Consider the following 24614-nt stretch of genomic DNA (forward strand, 5'->3'; position numbering starts at 1 on the left):
AAGACGAAAAAAGGATATTCGAGCTTTAGTGCATCATTTGTGAACAAAAAGTAAATTTTAGAAAGGTTGTTTAGCCCCAAATATAGAATTTTTAATTAGTAAAAACAACCAAACTATAGTATAATTAGAGTTGAACAAATAAACAAAAAAATATTAACTCTGCCGTTGTGGATATTTTGACGCTACGTAGAGATAGAAAAAATATTGACTGATTTCCAAGTTTACCAGCAATAATATTGACGTTTACGAAAGCTTAAGTTGCGTTGTGATAACTTGTAATAGTGAGCCTTACGATCAAGTAACAATCTATAGTTGGTTACAAACTGCTGTTAGGTATATGTTCTTTTATTTAAATTTGTGTCCAATATTGCCGTCGTGACATTTGATTTGCGGTGGAGTGTTAAGGGTGACAAATCTGGACGCTGTATTTGACAAGCATAGCGGATGTACTTTTGTAATAATCCTGCCTCCAGAGCTTGCTTTTTCTCTTTGGAATGTCTGTAGCTGGAAATAAATTACCTATACACTCGGATCCTTTATTACGAACAACTGTGTAGTAGCTTAGGTTAATTACTGTTCTGGTTTATATGTTCTAGCTTTGAATATTTTTGTAGAATTGTACATTTAAACTTGATTATAATTTTGTAAATGTAATTTTATCAAATTTAGTAGATAAATTTGATCTTCAAGTAATCGAAACATATTACTTTAACATGGTTTAAAATAAAGGTAAGGTAGGTACATGTAAATAATTTTGACCCTTTGTAAATATATGTTGTGCAGACCCAGATAGAATTAAAATTGCACTTATTTCTATAATTATTTCTTAACATTCATTGTAAAACTTTTAAGTGAAACAATGATTTTCTTCAAAGACCTGTTATACGATCCGGCTCTAATGCATGCTTTTGAATGCCCATAGCGATAACACCACTGTGGTATATTACTGCCAGTCAGGAACAACTTTCTTTTCAATTATTTAGACATTAAGATATTATTTTGTAAAACTCTTGAAAGCACAACTTTAATGAAATGGGAAGTGGCTTATCAAAGCAAAGTGATGTTCGTCCAGAAACCAGGCTGTCCATAATTGATGGACAAAGTATAAATCAAGATGATGAAAATGAAACAAAACATGAAGATGAAAAAAATATGGAAAAACATGAAGCATATTTGGTTTGTATCATACCACCATTTAACATACAGAAAAAAATGTATTAAGTTTAAACACACCTAGAACTGTTCAAGTTTTATTGGATAAACCAGGAAATGTTTGTTTGTTGAGGCTTAAACTCAATATTGTAACTGTATTCTTGTTGTAATTATATTATGCAAACAAATGTATTTATACTTTTTAGTTGTTAATTTTTATTACCAATTTTTTAGGAGAATATGTACCTTATTAAACGAATGTTTAAGCAACTTGACCCAGCTGTGATGAAAACAACGCAGGATGTGCAAGGAGAGATGAAAGTTTCTATAAAATATATAAGTGAAAAATCCCTGCTTCTGGTCAAGGTTATTTAGCCCTAGCAATTTTTATATCGGTGTTTGCAGTTTACATATTCAATTTCGTTTTAAAAGTATATATTCTGCAACCATATGTATACCAGGGGGTTTGTCATTTATTGCCTTAAGCTAAAAACTTTAAACTTATTTAAAAAAAATCATATCCTGATATATGGATATCTAGCATGTTAGAAAGAGGCAAATCCCATATTTAATATATACTAGAATCAAAACAATTCTGAAAAAAAATATTTTGTTAGGCGATTGCTGCACAAGACCTTATTGCAAAAGATGTGCGTGGCCACACATCAGATCCATATGTAAAGGTGTGTATGCTATATAAGTAACAAAGTGTTGATGCATTTCTAATAATTTATTTTTACCCATGCTAGATTGAACTTCTGCTGACTAAAGGTGCATCAACTGGTTTATCAGATGAACAAACTGGCATTAAATGTACTTCAGTTGCCAAAAATACCAGAAATCCCATTTTTAATGAGATTTTTACATTTTCATTGACTACAGAACAAATGAACTTTGTGCAGCTAAGGTATATTTTAAAATTATTGTGATTTTTGCAAATAAAAGTAAAACTGTTCAAACAGAAATAATTTTAAACATTTCATTTGACACACTAATTTGTTTCAGGTCATAGTACCACATATTGAACTTGATTTCCAGTTTCAACATTATGTATTAAAATGCAGTTGTTTATTTTTTACTAGATTTTTATGAAATACACAATCGGCCATTTTTTTGCTTTTAGATGCTCTATTTGGAGTTATGATGCTCTTGGTAAAGATGATTTTATGGGAGAGCGAATCATTCCTGTGTTTGAATTGTCTTGCTACGACCAAGTACATGCCGAGTGGTATGAGCTGCTACCGGAGGTAGACCATTTGCCTTTTTAGGTCCAAGTCGTTTGGGTTACGATAGTATATACTACCGTTAGACGGCGCTGAAGAGTTACTAACTTTATACTTTTGATAACTCGAATACTGTACAGCACCAAAAGTGACAGTCATACGACTTGTTTTCTCGAAAGTCATAGATACCGTTATAACTATTTGAACCGCTACCGACGACTAATAGGCATATTAATCGGGTATTTTCGCGTTTCCGTTCGAATGTTATGGAAATAAACACTTAAATTTAGCATTACCGATGGAAAGCGTGAAAGGGTGCAAGTATGGTGGATTTTTGTAATGTTGTTTGTCATTGGTAATTTGCGTCTTTTCAAGTTTTAGCGGCGTCTTTCGGTTGACGTCAAATCTACTGCTTATTAATTGTAGACTCGGTATGGTAAGACCTGGGGCAAAACGGCAAAAAAAATGACACATCAAAGCCGGGCCGAACCCCGGGCGTGTGTAAAGAATACACAACGCCGCTGCCTCGGCACGTCGAGAAAAGTCAAGATTTCGCGGCGATAAATTTGACTCGACTTACGTGGGATGCTTTTAATTGGTCACGAAGCCCGAAAACTTTATTGCCATAACACTCACATCAATCGAGCGCGCGGCCTTCGCAAAGGCCAGCCGGCCAAGTTGGCGCATTCTCTTGTTTCGCGTCTGCGGATGGGAATTTAATGTCGAAGATGTTTTTATAATGATGCGTTATCAGCCGCTGCCTCTGCACCTGAGCCATATTTGGCGATCTGTTGTTTGGTGTAGCGCGGCTTGAGCGGAAATATACATGCGAATGATGGCGATTTCTATCTCCAATTTTTCACAACGCATTACTGATCCATTTCGCCGTACACTTCGAAATGGATTACGTTTTCTGTTTACCCAAATCCATTTTATACGGGCTTGTTTTATTGTTCATGCCAAATAAATGCGGTTCCTCGAAAAGAGGTTTTTCGTGAAAAAAGAGATTGAACGTTGTTTTTCGATAAACTCGTATTTCAATTAAATTCAGAGTGGGCGTAAGTTGATGTTTCCTACATCTCTGAGATACGAATGTATTAATCGGGTGTCGAAATCAATTTTGCTGCCATTGTGATCGGTCATTTTTTGTTTGTCTGGTCATATTATTAATATTTCCGCTGTACTGGCCGGTCCATTTGAAAGTAACCGAAAAGCGACCGTCTAACGGGCATGCGATGGCTTTCTTAACAACAAAAGCGATTTTCGTAAGTTCTATTTATATTACAGTGGGGCAGCAGGCGCAAGGGGCAGGAAAGGGTCGTTTTCTGTTTGCTGATTATTTGCTAGATAGGAAGCGACACCAACGACACTTGCGCTTCCGTGTGTAGAGCAAATAAGGGCCACGCTGTCCCTAAGTAGCCTGCTAATGGAAATAGTGGGAAAGCAGATCCCCGGGATAACGACACAATGCCTTACCCTGGCTGCCCTTCGCCTATAAATTATGAATACTAATGCTATCAGGTTGCTAGGTTAGCCGATGCCAGAAATTCCATTCGGCTCTATTGTGTTACCCTTCGTAGATTTTTATCTTGTTTCATTTTCACACGGAAAGGATCCAGTGTTGGTGCGCGTGTGTGTTTAATGCCTCGGTATATCGTTTGTTCCCGCGGTGCTGTTCGCGAGCACGATTTTAGTTTAAATTAATGGGCATAGAAAGGAAACCTGACGTAATTATTCTTCCGATCGAAATTACATGTCACCTGAGTGCGAATAAATATATTGTTCCTAAAGAATTGCAAAAAAACGCGGTTTAAATAAGCATGACCCACGTATCACCCGCGGATCTGAAATATTGACGCTATCACATTAAAAATGCCGTTAGAGTAAATTTTATTTTGTAAATATGCAAACAAACGTGTGCTTTTACCATTTTGGTCGTTGTTTCAATATTTTCAAGCAGTTAAAAGTTCAAGTTAGTGGCACTAAAATACTGCATGGTTCGATTGTGTGCAGTTAAAACAAATCAGTTAACCTTTGTTTGCAGACAGACCTAAGCATTGGTGGAGAGGTGGAGATTCGCCTTTCCTACAAACTTCCGCAAACGCTTAACATCGTAATCGTAGAAGCTCGTGGAATTCGGTTGGAAAGCAGCGATATTGAGCCGTAAGCATTGCACAAATTTTTCTGTTACTTTTACACTGAATATTAAACGGGATTGTTGTCAATTTTTAGTTTTTTAAGTTACCTATTTTCTAACGAAAATCAATATTACAATTAAACTCCTATTTGTATGGCCTCACTTTCTTTTTATTTTCGACTATTACAGGTATTACAATACTATGTATTTTTTACTTCGAAATGACTATGGAGTTCAAATTTAAATACTTTTAGAAGTATCTCGAACTTTTATAATTTCGTACTCGGGGTACAAAGTGATGTTTATCAACACTTTTGATGAATGTGTTGCCCTTTTTATGATTTTCAGGTTCGTACGAGTCTATATACCCGGCGTACCGTACGTTTACAAGACATGGCCCAACAAGGAAAAAACAGCAAATCCAAAGTGGAATGAAGATTTCGACTTTCCAGTGCCCAAAGAGGAGTTAAATAGCAGGTCAAAAAAAAAATTACTAGCGTAGCATCTAAAATAAAATTAAATTCCGCTTTTTTTATGACAACCAAATACATTCGCCATAAATATGCACATAACATGTTATAATTGTACAGATACATCGTACTGGTTGTTGGTGATGGTAACGACAAAGATGCATATTTGGGCGAATGTCATATCGACTTGGACAACTTCCAGTGCGATCAAGAGTTCCAGGGCAGTTTTCCGCTGTCCGATATGGTATTTATATATCTTTTAGATGTTTTGACTTGTAAGCCGTAACTTGATTCATTGTAACAACATATACAGTAATATTATGTGGATGTTGCATGCTTTAAACGGGTTACAATTACTACTATGAACCTATTACAATTATAACAATGCTGACGTCCCAATCACTCTATAGATTTGCTATACTGTCACTGTGCACCATATTGTACAGGTATATAACATTATAAGCAAAATGTGTTACCAAAGTAGTATGATTTGCCTTGCAAAACTTCATTTTATACATTGATATATTGTATAATTTAAACCAGCAGCCACTGAACTGTGTTCGACACGAGGCTTATTGCCTAAATAAAATAAAAAATACGTAATTGTAATAATAATTTATTTGCCTCGTAAAAGCACAATGTGGCGAACACAAAACAAACTAAGCGATAGTTTCATGAAGTCCACACTATATATTTTTTTTATTTGTTTTTTGCACAAAATTTAATATTTAGCCCACTATTGCCGGTCCTCTATGTGGGGATTATGTAAAAAGTTCTTGGTACCGATAAAAAAAAATTTGCCACCAGGCCATGTTTGTTTTTCATTTGTGTACGACATCGAACGATAACCTCATGTTTCCTAAAGGATTTGTTCTAAATTTAGACTTTACGTTATGACGTAACTTTGGCACGTCATGTCTGCAAATTTTTATGCGTTCCGTTTAGAAAATTTCTTATCGTTCTGGTAAAAAGATTATTCTACTTTTACCAATTCCCCTCAGTTAAAAATGTCTCGCAAGATAAAGAAAAACAAAACTTGATTTTGTTTCCTGTAGCGAGGAAGCGTCGCGGTGCGAAGCAGATGGACGCGCAATGCCGTCACACAAGAGTTTCAGGAGGCGATGTTGGCCCATGCAATGTACAAACAGCCAAGGATGGTCTTTTCAAGAGTAAGGGGAGCGGGCAACAAAGTAAGAGGCAATTGTTTTTAACAACAAAATCTTTATGCTGAAAATGTGTCGCCCTCAAGTGCTAAACGCTAAAGCAGTGGTTTTCAACCTTTTTTATACCGCGACCCATTTTAACAACCCAATGTAACTAACGACCCCCTTCCAAAAAAATTAATTTAGGCATATGTAATACACTTGTGTATGCGCAATAGAACCAAAATATAGAATTAAAAATACCATAAATTAAGATACCACTCTGTTGAAAAAATACTCATTTATTAAATTCATGCACAAGGCAGCATCAGTGAGATGACTGGTGTTGCATCTTGTCTATGCGTGGCGCTGTTGTTGCCAGAGCACACCTTAGATGTGGCTCTACTTGTGACATCATACCCAAATATTTCTCGTGATAATAATCGTTATTGTGATGCAAAACTAGTCTCGCAACTTTATTCCTGGCTGCTGTTTAAACATTCAACTTTTATTTAACTGTTTAAACATTCACTAATATCATTACAGATATTTATTTTTTTAATTGTCGTCTTCGCGACCCCCAGAGAAAAGGAAAACGATCCACCCGGGAGTCGCGACCCCCAGGTTGAAAACCACTGCGCTAAAGAGTATATGTTTAATTGCATTCAAAACAACCAAACACCATTTTCTGTTCACAAAGGAACTTAAAACACACAAAAAACTGTTTTTCACTACAATTTTAAATTTCGTATCGTACACTTTTTCTACCTAACGCAACCAGAAGACCTTGCACCGAGTATTTTTTTCTCGGACCGTCCTTATCGGTCATATCAGGTCGCTGAAATAACACGATTTCGCCGATTTCGCGATAACTATAAGGATCTGAACATATCAAACGGAAGATTAAAGTCAATCGTTCAGTAATGCGAAAGTAAGTTTGTTGGCAACACCTGGTCGATGAACCAATATTTTTAGTATGTTTGACTAAAAGAACGTCGATATTTGTCGGCTACAACTATAGGCAGACTTATAAGTCAATAACGCCTTGAATTTGGTGATGATTCATGACTTGAAGTAAACAGAAGGTAATTCCAGCAAAGAAAATTAAAGAGTGTTTTGCTCAAGGAGTCGCCCTCGATAATGCTGATTAGGGTCAGCGCTTCACACGACTGCGTTGACACGTAACAAACAACCTTCCCCAAACTTTGAAACGATATACACAAGCAGCACATCGGCGAGTGACAGAACGCCTTTCATCAGCTGCATCTCAATTACGTGGATAATTAGGCGTGGAGGAATATGCAGGCGGACCCACAGCAGACGTCAATGGCCGTGCTGGTTGACGATCAGCCTTAAGCTTACAGAGGAAAGCCTTTTTACAGTGCCGGGGACCAGTCCGCCCGATTTCTGGCCCTTCTAAGCGATGCAAATGGAAAACTCATGTCGGCGCCGACCACAGCTCACAAATTCGCGTCAGAGCGACAGGTCGACCGCTTGTGGCAGCGAAGTTTATTTTTCTTGGAGCGCAGGATGACCTGCTGATGCGGTCTTCGCCCTAATTCGCTTTTAATCACGCGAAGCCTCGAAACATCGCGCGAGCTCGTCATCGTCGTTGAAAGCGCTTTTTAATCCACCACCGTTTAAAACTGCAGCTGCAGCGCGCAAAATTTCCCAAATTGTCCCGTTTACTCTCTTCACACTGTCACAGTTAAGGAAACTAAAAGATTAAATGGCTATTTTACAATTTTATTACGAAACAAACATTTTTTTTCACAACAAAAATTTTTTATTTGTGTTTTTTTCACAACAAATAAAAAAAAACGAATATTGCCATAATTTACTGCACACTTATGCTTCCTGGCATGCATAACACCGCTTTTATTGAGGATAATCGTGCGTTGACATAGACATGTGATTGGATTTTGTCAACCATGATCGCCGCCAGGCTATTAACTGGCAGGTTTGTGTTTCTTGTAATCTGTTGACCAATTTTTCGCAGGCTAATCTAATTCAATTTATAGAAGAAAATTTTGTTGCGGGACAGTTGAGTAGAAGGTTTGTAAAACAAACTTAAAATTCAGTGGCCGTAAGGTGGCGCTATTTGAACAATATACTTATTTCCACTTTTTCTGCTACTAATACTTTTTCACAATTGTCAAAAATTTAATAAAACATGTAAAAATATGCTTTGATTCCACACATTTTTTCTTTATGTAATTACTGTTTTAACAATAGTATTGGAAAAGTTGCAAAAAGTTTGTGTTTCGGTTGATTTTTCAGATGCAAAAAATTTTTTTTTTATGTGTTTTTCGGTTTTTAAACAATTTGGCAAATTGTTCAAAGTTTAAGCGTTTCGTATTTATTTTCATTAAACAAATGTCATCTAAACATCACCTAGCGAAAAACAAATCTAATAAATCGTACAAGAACGACACTGATGCCACATCAGTTAAGCAAAATTCCGTTCGTGACCTTGGTAAATTTCCACTTAAGATCGGTAGTATCTTGTATACATTCAGATAGTGACGTTACGATGACACCTTGATATCGTAGCGGTCACGCCTGACACGATCAATCGTAATGCACGATCTAACGCGTGCTCGAACGTTTTAGGGCTATATAGATCAAATCGCACTGACGTAGGCTTGTTTATAGAAGTAATTTGCAGATTTGTATTCCAGCTTTTTATCGTAAAAAACAATTTTACCACCCCAAAAACATTGTATAAAAAAACGGCCTGATGAATTATGTGGATCCGCCTTGAAACTTATAACACGCTCTTTAGTAGTTAGGTCTTAATATGTTTTAATGCGATAACGAGGAAACCCTGCAAAAATGGCTAATCAACAAAACTTTGAGTTTAATTTTTTATTTATCCCCATACTTATAAGCTGAAGTGCCAAAAATAAATTTCGCATTATGTCGATTTTATCGAATGTTATAATTTTGTCTTTTTTGAATTACTTGAAACCCTTGCAATACATTTTGAAGTATACTTTTAAAGATTTCTAACAAAAAGCGGACGCTTAGGTCTACCTAGCTAAGTTTTTACGAAAAATTATCCTTTCAAAAATAGCCCCCCAAAGATAAATATCACCACCGAGTTCCTTTTTTGGCCGCTTGGCTTAAAAGCGTTTGGCGCAACAAATCGAGTTGTTTGCCGGGCAACGTAACTGTACCCCATGTAAACACGACTAAGAAGTAGCCTACCGGTTCCCCAGAGCAAGCCTATCGAATAGGCTGGACGACCGAACCAACTCCAACGAAAACACTCGCAGTCATGCTAACGTCACGCGCGACGGTCACGGTCGGTGGCTTTTGACGAGCGCTTCTTTCGACCTTTGACCCCGGAGGGGATCGCCCCGTTGCAGTCGGCAAACAAGTGCTTTGTCACAGGGTCGGAGTTTAATCGGACTAAATGGTGCTTCGGTCATTGTGCGCATTGTCAATGCCCTAAATGCTTGGGGTGTAAATTATTTATTCTGTTAAAACTTCAATTTATTTCCGTTAAAATCTGATGAAAATCACTTAAAACATTTTGAATAATCCCTTCTGATATTAACATATATTCGAAAGTTGACGTTTTTAGCCACCCAATAACATTTGCTAACGATTTTAAACACGCCCCGTAACTTTAATTATAAACCATCGGCGCTTCCAACTAATAAAAGATGACCTTGTCAGCTTGCCGCTTCCAACTGACAGTCTGCGGCTTGTTGTAATTCGTCGCAATTCCAAATTAACCCCTTATCGACTGGGACCAGCGAAGTTAGTTCCAACTTTTTCGGCCCGTCGTATTAGCTGTGACCGAGCAGCGCTTATGCAGGTGATAAAATCTATTTTTCCCTAAACGCCATAATTGTGCATTGGAGTCTCTTGTTTACCGTTTATTCTTTAATTTTTTTGGTTATAACTATTTTTGAAAAAAGTGCAGGGCGTGTTTAGCAAAGTGTATATATTAGTGCAATATGATTCTGTTTCGGTTTAGGCATGTAAAATATACTCCAGATATTAATATCGAAATAAAATGGCGCACTTTATGAGTCAACTTGGTGACAACCTGTCTCTGAAGTGCTGTAGGCCTATGTGCAAACGCTTTGTGTGAATTTTTTTTCAACAACCTTCGATTAAATCGATTTCTGAGATGAACAAGTCGGCGAAAATTAAGAATCTAACCCATGACATGTTGTAAATTATGTATATTGAATTATGTGTTCCAGGCGATTTCTATCCGAGTCCCGAAGGCCGGTGCTCAGTCGCGACTCCGCGTGGTCAACGGGGTACTCGTTCACTGAACAGGGAATCTCCCAACAAACAGATGACTTTTTAGGTTTTCGCTTTTTTAATATATGCGCATCGAGTAATTTATGTTTAGTGCTCTCACTTTGTTAAACTAATTAAAACGTACAATTTTTTTTATAAAGTTCGTCACTGTGTCATGTTTAACAGTCGGTTGTCGCAGTCATCAAACTGTATATTCTATTGTAACCGTGTCAAAACCAATAGGCGTGTAAACCAACCGCAAACTGTTTTGTATGAAAGGTTATGTCTTTTTATAGGGCATTGGAATCCCATTAAGAGAAAGATAATTTCTCTCTGACGTCATTTGTACAAATCATTTTCTTTAATAAGTGCACTTCCATTTTTATTTTTGATGTTTTTTCATTGTGTCAATGGCGAAAGAGTAATTAATTCCACACGGTGCTCACAAAACGCTTAGCCAGTCACTGCATGCAGTACTATATGAAATGCACTATAATATTTTGTTTACTTTTCTATCTTCGTGAAATACATTTTATTTTGTGCCGAAAGATAAGTATTTTTTATTTACACATTTATATTTGATGTTAATTCCACTGTCACGTTTTGATACATTTTTGCAAATGTGTTTCGTCGCATTGTACATGTACAAAGAATTTTTGTTTAGTATAGATCATTAAAGCAACAAAAATACAATAAATGAACACCGATGTACTTTCATTTTGTCTCGTCATGCGATATTATAACGTATAGCGACAAAATGGCGGACATTTTTAAAAATCCTTAACAATAGCTTATGGTTTCTCTTTAAACATTTTACACATCAGGTGTACTAAAATACAACTGCTTATTTGGGTTGCTTTGTAAAATGTATAAATAAAAAAACTTTCGTCTATAAATATTTAAACCGCGTCTACTTTAATTAGGTGAATTGTATCCAAAGGCGAACGCCCAAAATTATATGTTCAATACATACCATTTATTGTATAAGTTTGGTATTTTTATATTTTTTATTGTTAAACTACGAAATAACATTTAGTAAAAACGGCATTTAATTTTATCGCAATGACCATTTGTCGATTAGAGTAAATCACTTATTTGTAGCACGTAATTTGCAAAAGTGTAAGTTTGCAGAGCAAACGCCTTGCATTCAGGCGAGGAGCATGTAAATCACCCTCACCGGTATCATCGGTATGTACCATGACTTCGAGCGATGCGCGAAGAAAATCTTCGAACGAGCTTAATCTGATTAACCGTATTGATCCAGCGCCGAGGCGGGTAAGCCACCGCGCAACGCGCAGACAACCTTCTCAAAACCCGAGACTTGGGTTAAAGCGGTTGGGCAAATCAGTTTACAGTGGCAACAATGCTCGGCCAAAGCGGGGGCGAAAAGGCTTGGCTGAGCATCGGCGCTTCAAAGGCCACAATTGAGCAGCGCAAGGGAAGACTAACAGTGGGACAAATTGCTTGGGCCAATATTAACGCTTGCGGCACGCGGCCGAGGCGCCGCACGACACAGCAGCAAGCACTTTAGACTTGGACCTGGCTCTTTGGCGCACTGGGGCCCGGGGAAGGTCGGCCTGAAACTGTATCTATTTTCATAACGCCAAGCGCGGGGTATTTGCTTGAAAGCGACGAGAGCAGGTTGGTACGCGTGAGTCGCGCAACTTGGCGGCGTCACCACGAGTGGGGATTGCAAGGTTCAAGTCTCGCATCTGTCGTCACCTCCCATACGTATATGTGCGCCGGGCTGTTGGGGCAGGCGCTCACCTTAGTTGTGTGTTCTGTAAATTGGGCGTTCATACGTGTCTGCAACACGAGAGGCAAATGTGAAACCCCGACTTTCGCTCTGCACAGACGGACTGGACATTCCCGCCGTGGACAAAGCAAACATTGAAATTGTGCGGCGCCCGCTTACTCGACCGAGCTAAGAGTTCAAAGGGATATGCCATATAGGTGGATTAGGAGCGAATTTTGCCCCGTCTGCGAGCGCAACGAGTTGCGGGGCGGAAAGCGTTGAAAGATGCGACTTGTTAGGCCTTTTAGGGTCGGCTATGGAGGGATCAGATAAAAAGCACCAACAAAGCATAACCGGCAACTGTTGCCAAAAAAAGGTTTGAGATGGCGCCGGAACAAAGCGATTCTCCTCAGAAATACCTTGTTTTTTTACCAAAAAAACAAGACAAAACAGAAAAATGTTTCCATTATGTACAAGGGCCCTCAAGACACACATCAACCGTTGAAGGAGCAGCAAAATTTAACTTAAACCTAGTCGCAAGGTGGCGGTCGGTACTTCGTAATTAAAGGGTTCCAAATCTGATTTTATTTCTTTTTAAAAAACACAAACCCCATAGATTTATCACACCGTGTCGAATTAGAATCCTATGAGGTTGAGTACCACCATTAAAAAACAACAAAACAAAGCTAATTGCAGAAATTACAAGTCAGCAATTAAGCTAAGTGCAAAATTTAATTTCAAAACTTAAATTTAACTTGAACGTATTGCTCATATTAATTTATTTCGATTTGGATAATGATTCCTGAGACAAAATTTATTTTCGAAAACGAACTTTTCAGGCTAACTTTTTCCTGGAGGTAAATCCATTGGTTGGAAAATAAAATGTAAATAACGTTTTGGCGTTATAAAACGTTGGTAAACGTATAGAAATTGTTGTGCAGAGCGGATTGTTTCCTTGCACCAACTGTGCATAAAACCAAATACACCGGTATAAACAAAGCGATTTTTTGTCTTGCCAAGAAACGATATGAAAATATGACAAAGCAGGAGAACACTAAACGTTTATGTATTTTGCTATTGATTACGAGATTTTCGCTGTAGCGATTCAGGCAGGTGCGTGTCGAGTGCTCTCAAATCGCTTTTGCTTTCTGTTTTTCCGTCACGTACACCAACCTGAACAAAGGCAATAGTTTAAAGTGTTTTAAACCAACAAATGTCCATCAATATTTTTCTTTAATTCATTCGGCCTAAACAAATACTTAGTAATACATGATATTGTTGATCGATTTAAAAATATAAAATTAACGGCAAATATTTTGCCATGCTTATATATTTAATAGAACTTTATGACCAATTTGTAGAACATAATTTGTTATAAGCAATATTAGAGAAACCAAATTAAGCGATTCTTACAAGTTTTGCAAGGTACTCGGCCGTAAACACAACAATGTCCTGGGGTTGATTTCTCAACACTTCTCTGCCAATCATTCGCAGTAGGTCAGTAATACCTGTCAGATAATATTAGTGATCAGATGATATTAAAGTAACAGACAAACAAACAAACAAACAAACAACAGACAACAAATGTATTAGTGGGATCCTTAAGCTTTATGTGACTTTTATCAATCAGGGCAAATGATAGATAAAAATGGGAAATAAATAAAATGGCGCAAATATTTACTGCCAATAACGTACTAGAAGACAACAATTAATTGGAACGCAGGTTGTCCTTAAATAGTTTCTCACCACTTTCGTTAGGCCGAAGGTGCGGTGCTGTCACCTGCGTTTTCTAATTTAAGTCTCCGCCGATCGCAAGTGGCAGCTGGCGAGTCCCGCTCGCTGTTTAGGTGTTTACCCCTGAACTTATACGAGCGGTCGTTCGGCGGGTTGGTATTTTAATTTTCTAGCGCCGTGAATGCAGTGCGGTTTTAGAAGCTACACAAACACACACGTAAACCGACCGGGCCATGCGAGCGCAAATGGGCAGGAAAGGTGCTATTCTGCCCGCGCGAAGCGGAGTTTCATTTTGACCGAGCGTGGATAATGGCAAAATGGATTATTTGGGCAGGGCAAAAGTGTGCGGCAAAGTATTACTCCTGCCCCAGCCTGTTGGGGACAATAAACAGGACAATACGCGCCCGGTGCATTAGCAGGCTCGCTCGACGCACATGGCCGCCACTTTAGCGTGCAAGACGAGAAACCGCATGACAAGCAAAACGTAAACACAAACGCACGCAGGCCGCGATCAAAATGCCGCCCCGGCAAGACAAAGACAGTGATTTACGGGCGTTGAGGTTATATAGGTGAGTTACCTTTCAACACACAACACCGTGCGCCGAGGCCGATCAGGCAAATTGCCCATAACAAATTGAATAATATATTGTTCCCATCAGACTCTTGAGGCAGGAAAAAAAACGCTTTCGTGTTTTTAGTTATCGCACTTGCAATTTAACGGAGGCCTGACATTTACACTTGCATCGAAAACAACTAAAGACGGCGGTGTTTTGCAATCGAATGCTGTACCACTTAATTCGTTACGGTTTCGCTACTAGTAAAATTTCTAATTTAACCTTGAACATTTATTTTTTGAAAAGCAAAGCGAATCGCAAAATTATGTACGCATCTAACGGGATGAGAGTCTTAAAGAGTGCGCTTAATTTGACACGGCAAGAATTCCTGTCTTGCTGATGAGGCGCAATAGATTTTAATCGCGTTGATGCGGTAACGAGGCATGGCAAGCGAAAACGGTGATAACCCAAACCGACCCTTACACGTCGATCCGAAAGATGAAAGGTGCTAATTGCAGTCAACAAACTGCGGCAGATTTGGGTTAAAACGCCCAAGACGTCTCTGCGTCGCGAGCATCTACATTTTTGTACGCAAGCGCACCTTTGAGCAGAGTAATACTTATCATAAGAATATCAGAATGACGGTATACGTAACTACACGAGGCAAAATCGTAAACTTAGCCCATTATGTTTAGAGAACGTAGGTTAAATTGAATTCATAGTGCAAATAAATGTACTGACGTTTGAGAATCACGAAAATTCATATTTTAAGATATTTATTCAAAAAATATTTAAACCGTCTGCTTTAAATTAAATACCATTTTGTATCATGTCCAGAAAAAAATAAAAACATTTTTTAATATTGCGTGTCTCTTGACAGCTGGACAACGTAATTACCAAACATGGCGTATAGCTTGGTCATCAAACGGTAACTGGTCATGAAATCTAGGTCAGTTATTGAATTGACTGTTGTAAATATTTTGCAATGTCAAAATATTTCATAAAAAATCACACTCGAGGAGTCGAGATGCGTCTGGGAAACGAGGTGTCCTAAATAATTGTGGGCATTTGCTCTTCAGGTATATATATATATAAGCTACAATGTATTTTATAACTATATATAATATATTACGTTAAAATTCTCTAAAAAACAAGCAAACAAACCTGCTGGGATTTGGTCTTTCTCGTTGAGTACGATCGGTTGGCCGTTTGCAAGCTGCAAATCTGCTTCCATTTTGATGCTTTCGACAAAAAGCTAAGTACAACCAGCGCTGCTGCTACAGTATTTTAAACTAACTTTTTCCGTATAATACTTTAGTTTATTTTAAAGCGATACTGTGACGTCACTGAAAGCATTGTTTGCTAGTCAGAACAATAAACAAACACAACTCTGGTATAAATATTTAATAATTTGCGATTTCTGGCTTCTGCCTATTTTTTCCAATATTAAAAAATGCAAACCTATATTATAATGAGGGTTGTACAGTTTATAACTCAACTGAAATGGTACACGGTGTAAGTTCGTGAGTTTTACAATTTTTATGCTGGATGAACCAACCTTTTTAAATTTTAAACAAATCGACTTATCTTAAACTTTTACCGAAATAACGGTTCCGGCAAATTTTGCTGGTATTTACCTTAAAAAATACCTTAAAATGTGAACATAGGAACAAAAATTTTTAGCATTTTTTAAACCTATATTATTAAGTATAAAACAAATATCTTTGTATTGCAAAAGTATTAAAATAAATATTTAGCTTTGCCTCAAAAAGTCTCAATTGTATGTTTAGTTATTTACTGGTTTATTAACGAGCGGTCAATCAACCGAGCTTATAATCAAATTAATTGTTGTCCGTTTGTTATTGTTAAGTGTGCAAATATCATGCGAAGACAAATAGCCCTCTGTGACTATTAGATTACCATTAAATAACACCTAGAAGATATTTAATTTAACCTAAACGGAAAACGGTAGAATTTTATTGTAGGGTTAACAGTTAACGCAAATTAAACAAATGCGACATAGTTCAACTTTAACTTTAAAATTACCATATAAGAATTGTTAAAAAATAAACAAATAGATAAATTGATTGTTAAATTTTACAGTATAGAATAGATAATAATTATTATCATCAATTGGCAATGGACAAAAAAACGGGTTTCCACTGTATAAGTCATATCGGCATATCAATCTCCAATCTTTATGATACCTATTTTTATCGAGCTATTTACTTGGGTGTGATTGCTTGTCTAGTTTTTTAAATTCGTATCATACCACCCTATTCTCTGGTCAAAAGTCAAAAGTGCTCACTAGGTAACTGGATTAAACGAACCAACAAGCTGGACTAATGAAATAACTATATATAGCGAGTATATAGCGTTTATAAGACACGGATTTCGATTCAAAGCCTCGTGCCCTTCACGAAAATCTGTTTTTTTGCCCACATAAACCAAACGTTAACATAATGCTCAATTAAAAAAAAATTGCATTAAAGACATTATGGAAGTTCTTAAAAAATTAGAGACCCTTAAATACATCGTACGTTTTAAGTATAAAAACCCTATCATTCCACAATGACCATATTCCTAACCTATACTGTATTTATTAGCGTGTTTTCCTTGTACAATTTGAGTATTTTAAGCCATAATCGATTTAGGAAAAGGATTGCATTTTTGTTAATGTTTAAAAAGTATTCAGGCTGACAAAAAAAAACATTTTTTGGCAAACCAATTTGCTGTGTCTATGTTTGTCGATCAGCATCATGCACCACATGTGTTATTTTCTAGCTTTTGCCGGTTTTGTAACTCATTAAAAACATAAGCTTATTACAAATAAACAATATTACGTCTATTTAGAAAGAAACTTACTGGGTTTTAGGCTGATGGCTTTTTCTTGGTTCTCGATTTGTACCTGGGGAGAATATAAAGTAAAGATGTACTTATAAAACACAAAAATAATTATATTACTCTGTGTTACGAAAAATTTGTCACGGTTTAGCAGTATTTTTACGCCTATAGGGCAGTGGGGATATATCGTTCACGTCCTGTACGTTAAAAAGACCGTGACAAAGTCTTCGCAGTACCTGATTTTGGAGAAAGCAAAAATAACCTAACTTTGTTTTGATTAATTTGTAACGCGCAAACAAACGTAGCAAGACCGACAGAAACCTTCTCCAGCTGTAATTAAGAGTTTTATCCCGGATCATGATTGTGTAGAATACACTGCGGTCGCAATTCCATTTCCTAAACGTCAGCAGCTGCAGATGCGAAGAAGGCGTGACTGCGCTACACCTACACAGACCTGATGGCTGCCTGTGTATTTATGTTGGGTTAAAATCCGACTTATCGCCAACGCAAAGCCGGTTATCGGCGGCCTAAACTCGGCTGGCTGACGTATACAATCGCAGGGCCAAAGAGCTTTACCTTGTAGCGACCTGATCAAGCGAAAATTTCCATCAGATAGCGGTGAAAATTGCGCCCTTGCTGTTGAAATTTGTTCCGGACCAAAAGGAGGGGGATCCATAACTTTGCGTCATCAAATCGTGGGTTCGGCAAAAGGACCTTACTTTATGTAGCACTATAAAAAAGGAGCGAGCAAAAGTTGCCTCGCCTTCGCCGCCGACCGCCGATGTTTATTTGTGCTTTAATTTTTAAAACCCGCTCGCAACCTTTTCAGCTTTTTTGCGCGCCCAGAGAAAATAAACAGTGCCCAGCGTCCCCTGCTTATTACACACGGACTGATCCCGCTCGCGCAGCATAATCACCGCATCATTAGGCCCTGCATCCATTAGGTGAGCGGAAAATGGTCCTGGGCTTGACAACTGATTGGCAGTTGTTGAGGCGATTCCACCTATTTTTCTGCCACTCTTTTGCTATCCCCGAGGTTTTGGCTTTCAGAAATACGCCGAAGGAAATACGACGCGTGAAACTGTTTGCAAACCAAAATCTAAATAGTTTCCGTTGTTCCATAAAAAACAAAGTAAGAAATGTCGTTTTCTGTAAAAACAATTACCTTTAAGCATAAAAATGTGGGGTTCCAAAATTGTATTAAATTATTAGTTATATCAAGGAGCGATTCTTAAAAACAAAAATAACTAAAACTTTGTAGAAAATCAGATCTTTGCTAATACACAAAAGAAACAAATATCTTCTATAAGATAACATTATGTGAAAAATAATGACTTAGCATCCTGTTTAAAGTAAACAACCAATCAAAAATTGCATATTGTAGACCCAAATTTGTGTTAAAAACATTTCTTAAATAGGTTATCCTTCTAGTGTTGTATTTGCAAAAACGGTTTAACGAAAGCCCGTTTTTAACCTCATTTTAAACCGCCAATGTATTAAAATGGCTTTAATAAAATACAGCCAAAATGCTAAATAATAACTAAATTTTCGTCACATTTTCTTTATGGTTCCTAAGAATGCGCGTATAACCGAGCTCCTCCCCATTGACACGCTCAGCGCGTCGCATGCGAATATACCTAGCCTTGGCTTCCGAATTAAAATGGCTGGTCGCATGCATAGTGAAGAAATGTGCGTTTAATTTATGCACATATCGACTTCTTAACGTATCGCTGGGCTGCCGAAACGAAACTATTTTTCCAAGCTTTAAAGGTTAAGAAGCATGGGCAAGAAACTTAAAGAAGGCATAAATTAAATAAAAACGGCTTTTGCAAAAATAAAATAATGACGAATAAAACTACGTTCGTGTTAAATTAGCATCCTAAATAATTTTTAGTTCCACTACTGTTAAACCGTTTGACAAACTGTTTCCTTTTTGGTATCGTTTCTTAACTGATTTAAGGGAACATTTTGGACCTAGTAAAAATGCTATTAACATCGGACCTAGTAAAATGCTATTGGACCTAGTAAAATGCTATTGAACCTAGTAAATGCTATTAACATCATCAATTCAACATATTATATTATATTTTAATCAAACATATATTTTATTTTATTTAAACATATATTTAAAATAAAACTCAGTTTAGCACCAGGAGTGTCTTCCGACTCAAGGAAATCATTGTTTGTTTCTGGAAAGCACGTCGTATAACGACCGTTACAAATTTTGAAGATAATGGGCGAAAATCGGGATGGGCAATTGACAGGGCCCGGGTCAAATTGTGAATACGGCAAATCTCATGCTATGAAAATACACAAACTAGATAGATTTCGTAAATTTAACCCATTGTTCAGACAAATCGCATCAAATTGTAAATATTGTGTCTGAAAACAGCAGCTTATGGAATTATGTGTGATTTGAGCTTACTCTTGTAGCATAATACAGAGATTAAGGCATTAATTTGTAGATCAGCGATTGCGAAATATAACGTGTACGGCTGTACGCGTGTTCAAACCTCACTTGTGTAATGGACATTGTGCTTAATTTAACAATTACAGAACGCATCCTAGTGTTATATTTCGGTAAAAAAACAACCGTTTAAACAAAAATATTTAAAACCTATAATGATAAAGATTGTAAATCGTTACCAAAACATCTAGAATTTGCTTACTTAGTCGTTAGTTTTTAAATGCGAATGTTGACATCTATGACATGACATCTATGACATTCACGAAAACTTATTCTTTATATTTTGAATGTGCATCAAAACTAACTTTTTACATATTACAAAACTGAGCGCAACGTCAACATCAGAAGAGAAGCAATAGATTCGGTCAAGAACGTAAAATGGTAATGTCTAATCTGGTTAACTGAATCATGAATGTATACTGTGTCATGCGTAGGCCTATAAACGGCCCTTTGCTTGATTCATGGTCGTACGAAAGACGCTGATGCAGCGTCCAAAGGTGACTCAGCCTATTATCCGCGTGTTTAACCTCGAGTCGGCTAAGCTCTGTCGGTTGAGGCCTCAATATGGCCGAGGTCGTCAGTTCGAATTTCACCGCGAGCTGTTTTAAAGGTTATGCTTTACTTGCGCCGTATATCCACTGCTTTGGATATCCAGCAACAGGTAACAGCTAAATAAGGTTGTTTTTTTTATCTTAAATTGTTTTTATTACAAATGAGAACAAGGCGATGTCACACTAGAAGTTTTTCTACATTTGTGAATAAAAAAATATCATTTTAACATCGCGTCATAAGAGTTTACCTTAATCTGAAACTTAACTTATATTTCTGACGGCGACGGATAGAGAAGTTGGCCAGGTTGAAATCGCTTAATTCAGGTCGATAGTTTACTCAGTCCATTTGTCTTTCAAAAAACGAAGCGCCGCCATTAGGTGGAATTAAAGCGGCTTGACGTACCCGAAAAGTGACGCCGAAGACCCCAAAACGAATACATCGCGTGCTGGATTATCCATTTTAACGGTGTCGAATTTTCGAGTTAAGTGACACGACGGTTGTTTGAAGCGGACGGGTTCGATAGTTTCGTCGGAGGAGAATCACAACTGGACCACTTGGCTCACGACATACCCGCCGTTTGGTCGAACCGCTCGCAACATTTAGGGTCTTGTGTTACGGCAAATCGGCTTTCGCTCGAAACGCGAAACCTGGGCGCTATGCAAATTGACGGGTATATGACTTTGTTTCCATTACTTTGCGATGCACGAGGGTCGAGTTAGAAAACAATCCCCACACGCCAGCGTGTCGGCTTCGCAAATCGACTTTTCTTGGCCCGGTGACAATGAAAACAAGTTAAAGTTAAATGAGAAAAAAATCGTATAACGGAAATTCTATACAAAACTGTGATGCAGTTTTCGACACTCGCAAACGTGTGACCTAAAAGTTATTTCTCAGGGCGACGTAAGCCCAGGGGCCGCCAAAACTTTGAACTTTGTTTTACAAATGGGTTCTCTTTGCGCTCCTACAAAACAACCTTACACTTTCCAATTTTAATCAATATTGTCACACGCATAGTTCAATGGAGTTTTTAGGAATTCGATAGAAAAAAAACAGGTAATTTTAAAGTTTTTCTACATGCCATATAAAAAATAACAGTGCAAAAATGTAGTACAAATGTTGTCTTGCAGTATTATACACATAAATTTAGTTTGATAAGCTTGAGAAGCGCTTTGCTTCAAACAAAAATCAGCCTGCAAGGTTTAGATTGACATTGACATTTTTCGTATATATGATAAGGTGTTGGCTAACCGCGCCGATATGGGTGTATCTCAATAAAATCCGAACGATTCTTCTTGGCGACCGCTGTTCCGATTACCAACTGCGAACAAACGAAGAAAGAAACATGACAAAAGAGGATACTGTTTTCTTTAGGTTCCTGTTTATGTTTACTTTGATTTTACTAGCTGCCTGTAAAAAACGCGTACGTAATAGTCGGGTCACAATGCTCTTTAGCCGCTCGCGAGATCGCGGCCTTCAGCGTTTACCGATCTGTCAAGGAAAATGAACATAATGTTTGTTCGGAGCTTAACAGTACAATGTCGCCTATAGCCGATGTCGCTTGGCTCACAATTCGGTAAAAACTCATCTGCATTGCGAACTGTGATTTACCCAGTCGCTTATCTTGCTCCATCACAGTTATTGGCAAAAGAAGAACCAGATAACTTTTCATAAAGGAAGGCGAACGGATATAGGCGTGTTTGCTTAAACTTGCTTCCATACTTCTTCCAAGCAGGTATACAATGGAAGACTGCCACCGGCGCTTCTTGGTTTAGCTTATGAATTTGAGATAGATCAATGACAGCAAATATGTTTTACAGCTATTCCGTATAGGTTCATATTATCATGCAGTTATTAAAAGGTTATAGCTATGTTATAACGTAGCGTAACTGCAAAATTTATATATTGGGTTTAGTTTAGCCTTACTGGATAACAGCATAAAAACTAAAATTAGACTATTCAGGACGATTTAAGTTGTTGTTAGTATTTCTTAACGTGTCAATGTTGTTAGCAAACTGAATGGCATTGGACTTTCAGTTACGTAAAAAAGGATCAGTACGATTTTTTTTAACAAAATTTGTTTTTAAGTATGTATGCTAAAATGTTTGCAACCACCAAACAAGTAGAATATAAAAGCGCGCCACAGAATATAAGAACATACTGCATTGCAACCTGAGAGTTCCCGGTGTTATCCCGAAAAGATTTGTTTGGTTCCGGGCAACTTTTGTTCGATTAACAAAACCAAAATAAAGCAAAAGGTAAGATTAAATGTAGTTTCGTGCCTTACCTGACAAGGATTGTACGTCATAACTTGTCAGGCGACAAACATTTCGGTCGTGTTTTAGTTCCTGGCGGAGGTGTACTCCAGCGACGTGGGTCGGGCGAGCGCGGTTTCTTCGCCGTTTCGCGAACACGGGTTTATCGGTTTTCGTTTTGTTTTGTGAACAAGCGGGCTCGGCAGCAGCAGGTGCGCATTACTCATGTGACAACGAGAGGGTCGCGGCTTTCCCATGGCCGGCTTAATTTGTTCCTGTGCGCACGCAGAAACGGGAGATTGGCACCGGGATGGTTTGTAAACACAACTTAACGCAGAGCAAAGCAAAGCATCGCCAATGAAGCCGGATGACAAAAATCGCGCCACTTATCAAAGGGTTTTCTTCGACTTGGCCTTGACTGTTTTGATTCCTTCCAACAAACAAGGTGTCGTTAGTCACGACGTTAATCCTCTGACTCTCCGGCCCGGCTCTGATCCCTGCGAACGCGTGACGTATACGCGAGTAATCTCGCGCAGACGGAAAGATTGCTTACGGATAAATATTCGCGCCGATCGGTCCATTAGCAATCCCCAGAAAAGCGAGCGAAATGTTGTCGCCGTATTGTTGCGCAAAATATTGGCGGGAGGACGCGGCGTAGTAGCGAGCAACTTAGCAGTGTGAGACCGAGCAGACGCCAGGTTAAATCACCTTCTTTATTACGCAGGTATAAATTCATAAATACGCGCTCGAGCTATAAAGCCGGTGCAAGAGTGCGCGGTGTATGTGGGAAGACGGGCTAGCGCTCGGGACGTGACGAAATTGCCGTAAACAAAACGACAACTCATGACTGACGAGGAGAATCTCACAGCTTTATATTCGACTTATTGGCGGAAGCACGAATGTTGGCATCTGACACTTATATTGCTGGAGGACGCGCAGTGGTCGGGGAGGGAAAACGTCTGATGTCGCTGAGATCAAGGTTGCGAGCAAACTTACCATATACGAGGTGTGTCACGCAAAAAGCGATAAGGGGTTGCAGGCTGGTTCGGAGCTTTAATTGTCTATACCACACCAGTATCGAACGGGTTCATTCTTTTTTATTGTGAAGGAAACTTGATATTTCGATTTTTTGTTAAAATTCCAGGATAATACCATTTTTTCATTAAGTTAAAAATTCCCAACTTTACCTGAACCTGTTTGTTGACCAATAAATTTGTCATATTCTAAGAGATTTGTATTAAAATGAACTAAACCGACCTGGAAGCGGGTAGAGTAAAAGAAAAAAACGAGAAACGTCCTGCTAAAAATAAAAGATCTATATGCGTGTTGAATTAGTTTTACTATATTTGTTGTGTCGAAGAAAATGACATTAAAGTGGCGAATACACAGCGTGAATTCAAATTTTAGTATATATATATATATCAGTGGGATTCTGCCTTGTACGGAATTCAATGGGACGGTGGGCTCACGATCGGATCGCGAGTGATTCCCCTTATTCGTGCGGTTATCAGGTGCGCTATCTGCGCATCACGGCAATTTGCGATGATCATCAGAGGCGAGCGATAATTACGCGCAACAAGGCGCCTATCGGCAAAACCAACAAACGATCCAACCGCATTTTCGCATTAGCGCCTCGCGCGCCTGTTTCGCGTCACAACACGGATCTGTCGTCTCCCGTGCGATGACCGTGGCGGCGTCACGTGACGAGCCTTGGAAATCTTTAGCGGCACGCAGAAGTGAGAAGCAAGAAGGTGTCCAATCTCGTTTCCGATCAAAGCCGTCCGAGCAGAAAACAAATATTTACGGACACGCCAATGACGGTGCGGCCTGCTGGTGCCTGCTGCTGTAGCCGATGATCTCGAGGCTCGGTTATTGCTAGCATAACTCAAATAAAGCGCAATGGTTCACGTTAAACAACCACCGGCACGAAGGCTTTTGGATATTGTCAGCGACAGAGTGCAACTTTGCTCAAAAATAAATTTATCTTTTGCTCAAAATAAATTTATGATTTTTTTACCACAAAAAATACCTCGTTTATTCACGAAAATACCTCGTATAACTTGTGCAAAATCATTCTAATGCAAAAACT

The 24614-nt window shown here is 38.2% G+C and overlaps 2 protein-coding genes across 2 annotated transcripts; one reads left to right on the forward strand and one right to left on the reverse strand.

Annotated features, from left to right (window-relative positions):
- The first annotated feature begins 987 nt into the window (after nt 1-987).
- LOC146163878 (synaptotagmin-10-like) lies at nt 988-11354 on the forward strand. Its single transcript, XM_083382028.1, has 10 exons — nt 988-1176; nt 1387-1518; nt 1770-1835; nt 1902-2059; nt 2276-2399; nt 4420-4538; nt 4861-4989; nt 5103-5226; nt 6038-6172; nt 10345-11354. The coding sequence occupies exons 1-10, from the start codon at nt 1033-1035 to the stop codon at nt 10417-10419; spliced, it is 1206 nt and encodes a 401-aa protein (XP_083238154.1). The 5' UTR covers nt 988-1032; the 3' UTR covers nt 10420-11354.
- A 1804-nt stretch (nt 11355-13158) lies between these two features.
- LOC146163879 (cAMP-dependent protein kinase type II-alpha regulatory subunit-like) lies at nt 13159-15784 on the reverse strand. Its single transcript, XM_083383216.1, has 3 exons — nt 15575-15784; nt 13536-13630; nt 13159-13295 (listed from the first exon to the last, which is right to left on the reverse strand). Exons 1-3 carry the CDS (start codon nt 15642-15644, stop codon nt 13197-13199), a joined length of 264 nt encoding a protein of 87 aa, XP_083239342.1. The 5' UTR covers nt 15645-15784; the 3' UTR covers nt 13159-13196.
- Between the last annotated feature and the right edge of the window lie 8830 nt (nt 15785-24614).

This window comes from Ascidiella aspersa, chromosome 2 (assembly GCF_963924565.1).
Source record: "Ascidiella aspersa chromosome 2, kaAscAspe10.2, whole genome shotgun sequence".
Classification (NCBI taxonomy): Eukaryota; Metazoa; Chordata; class Ascidiacea; order Phlebobranchia; family Ascidiidae; genus Ascidiella; species Ascidiella aspersa.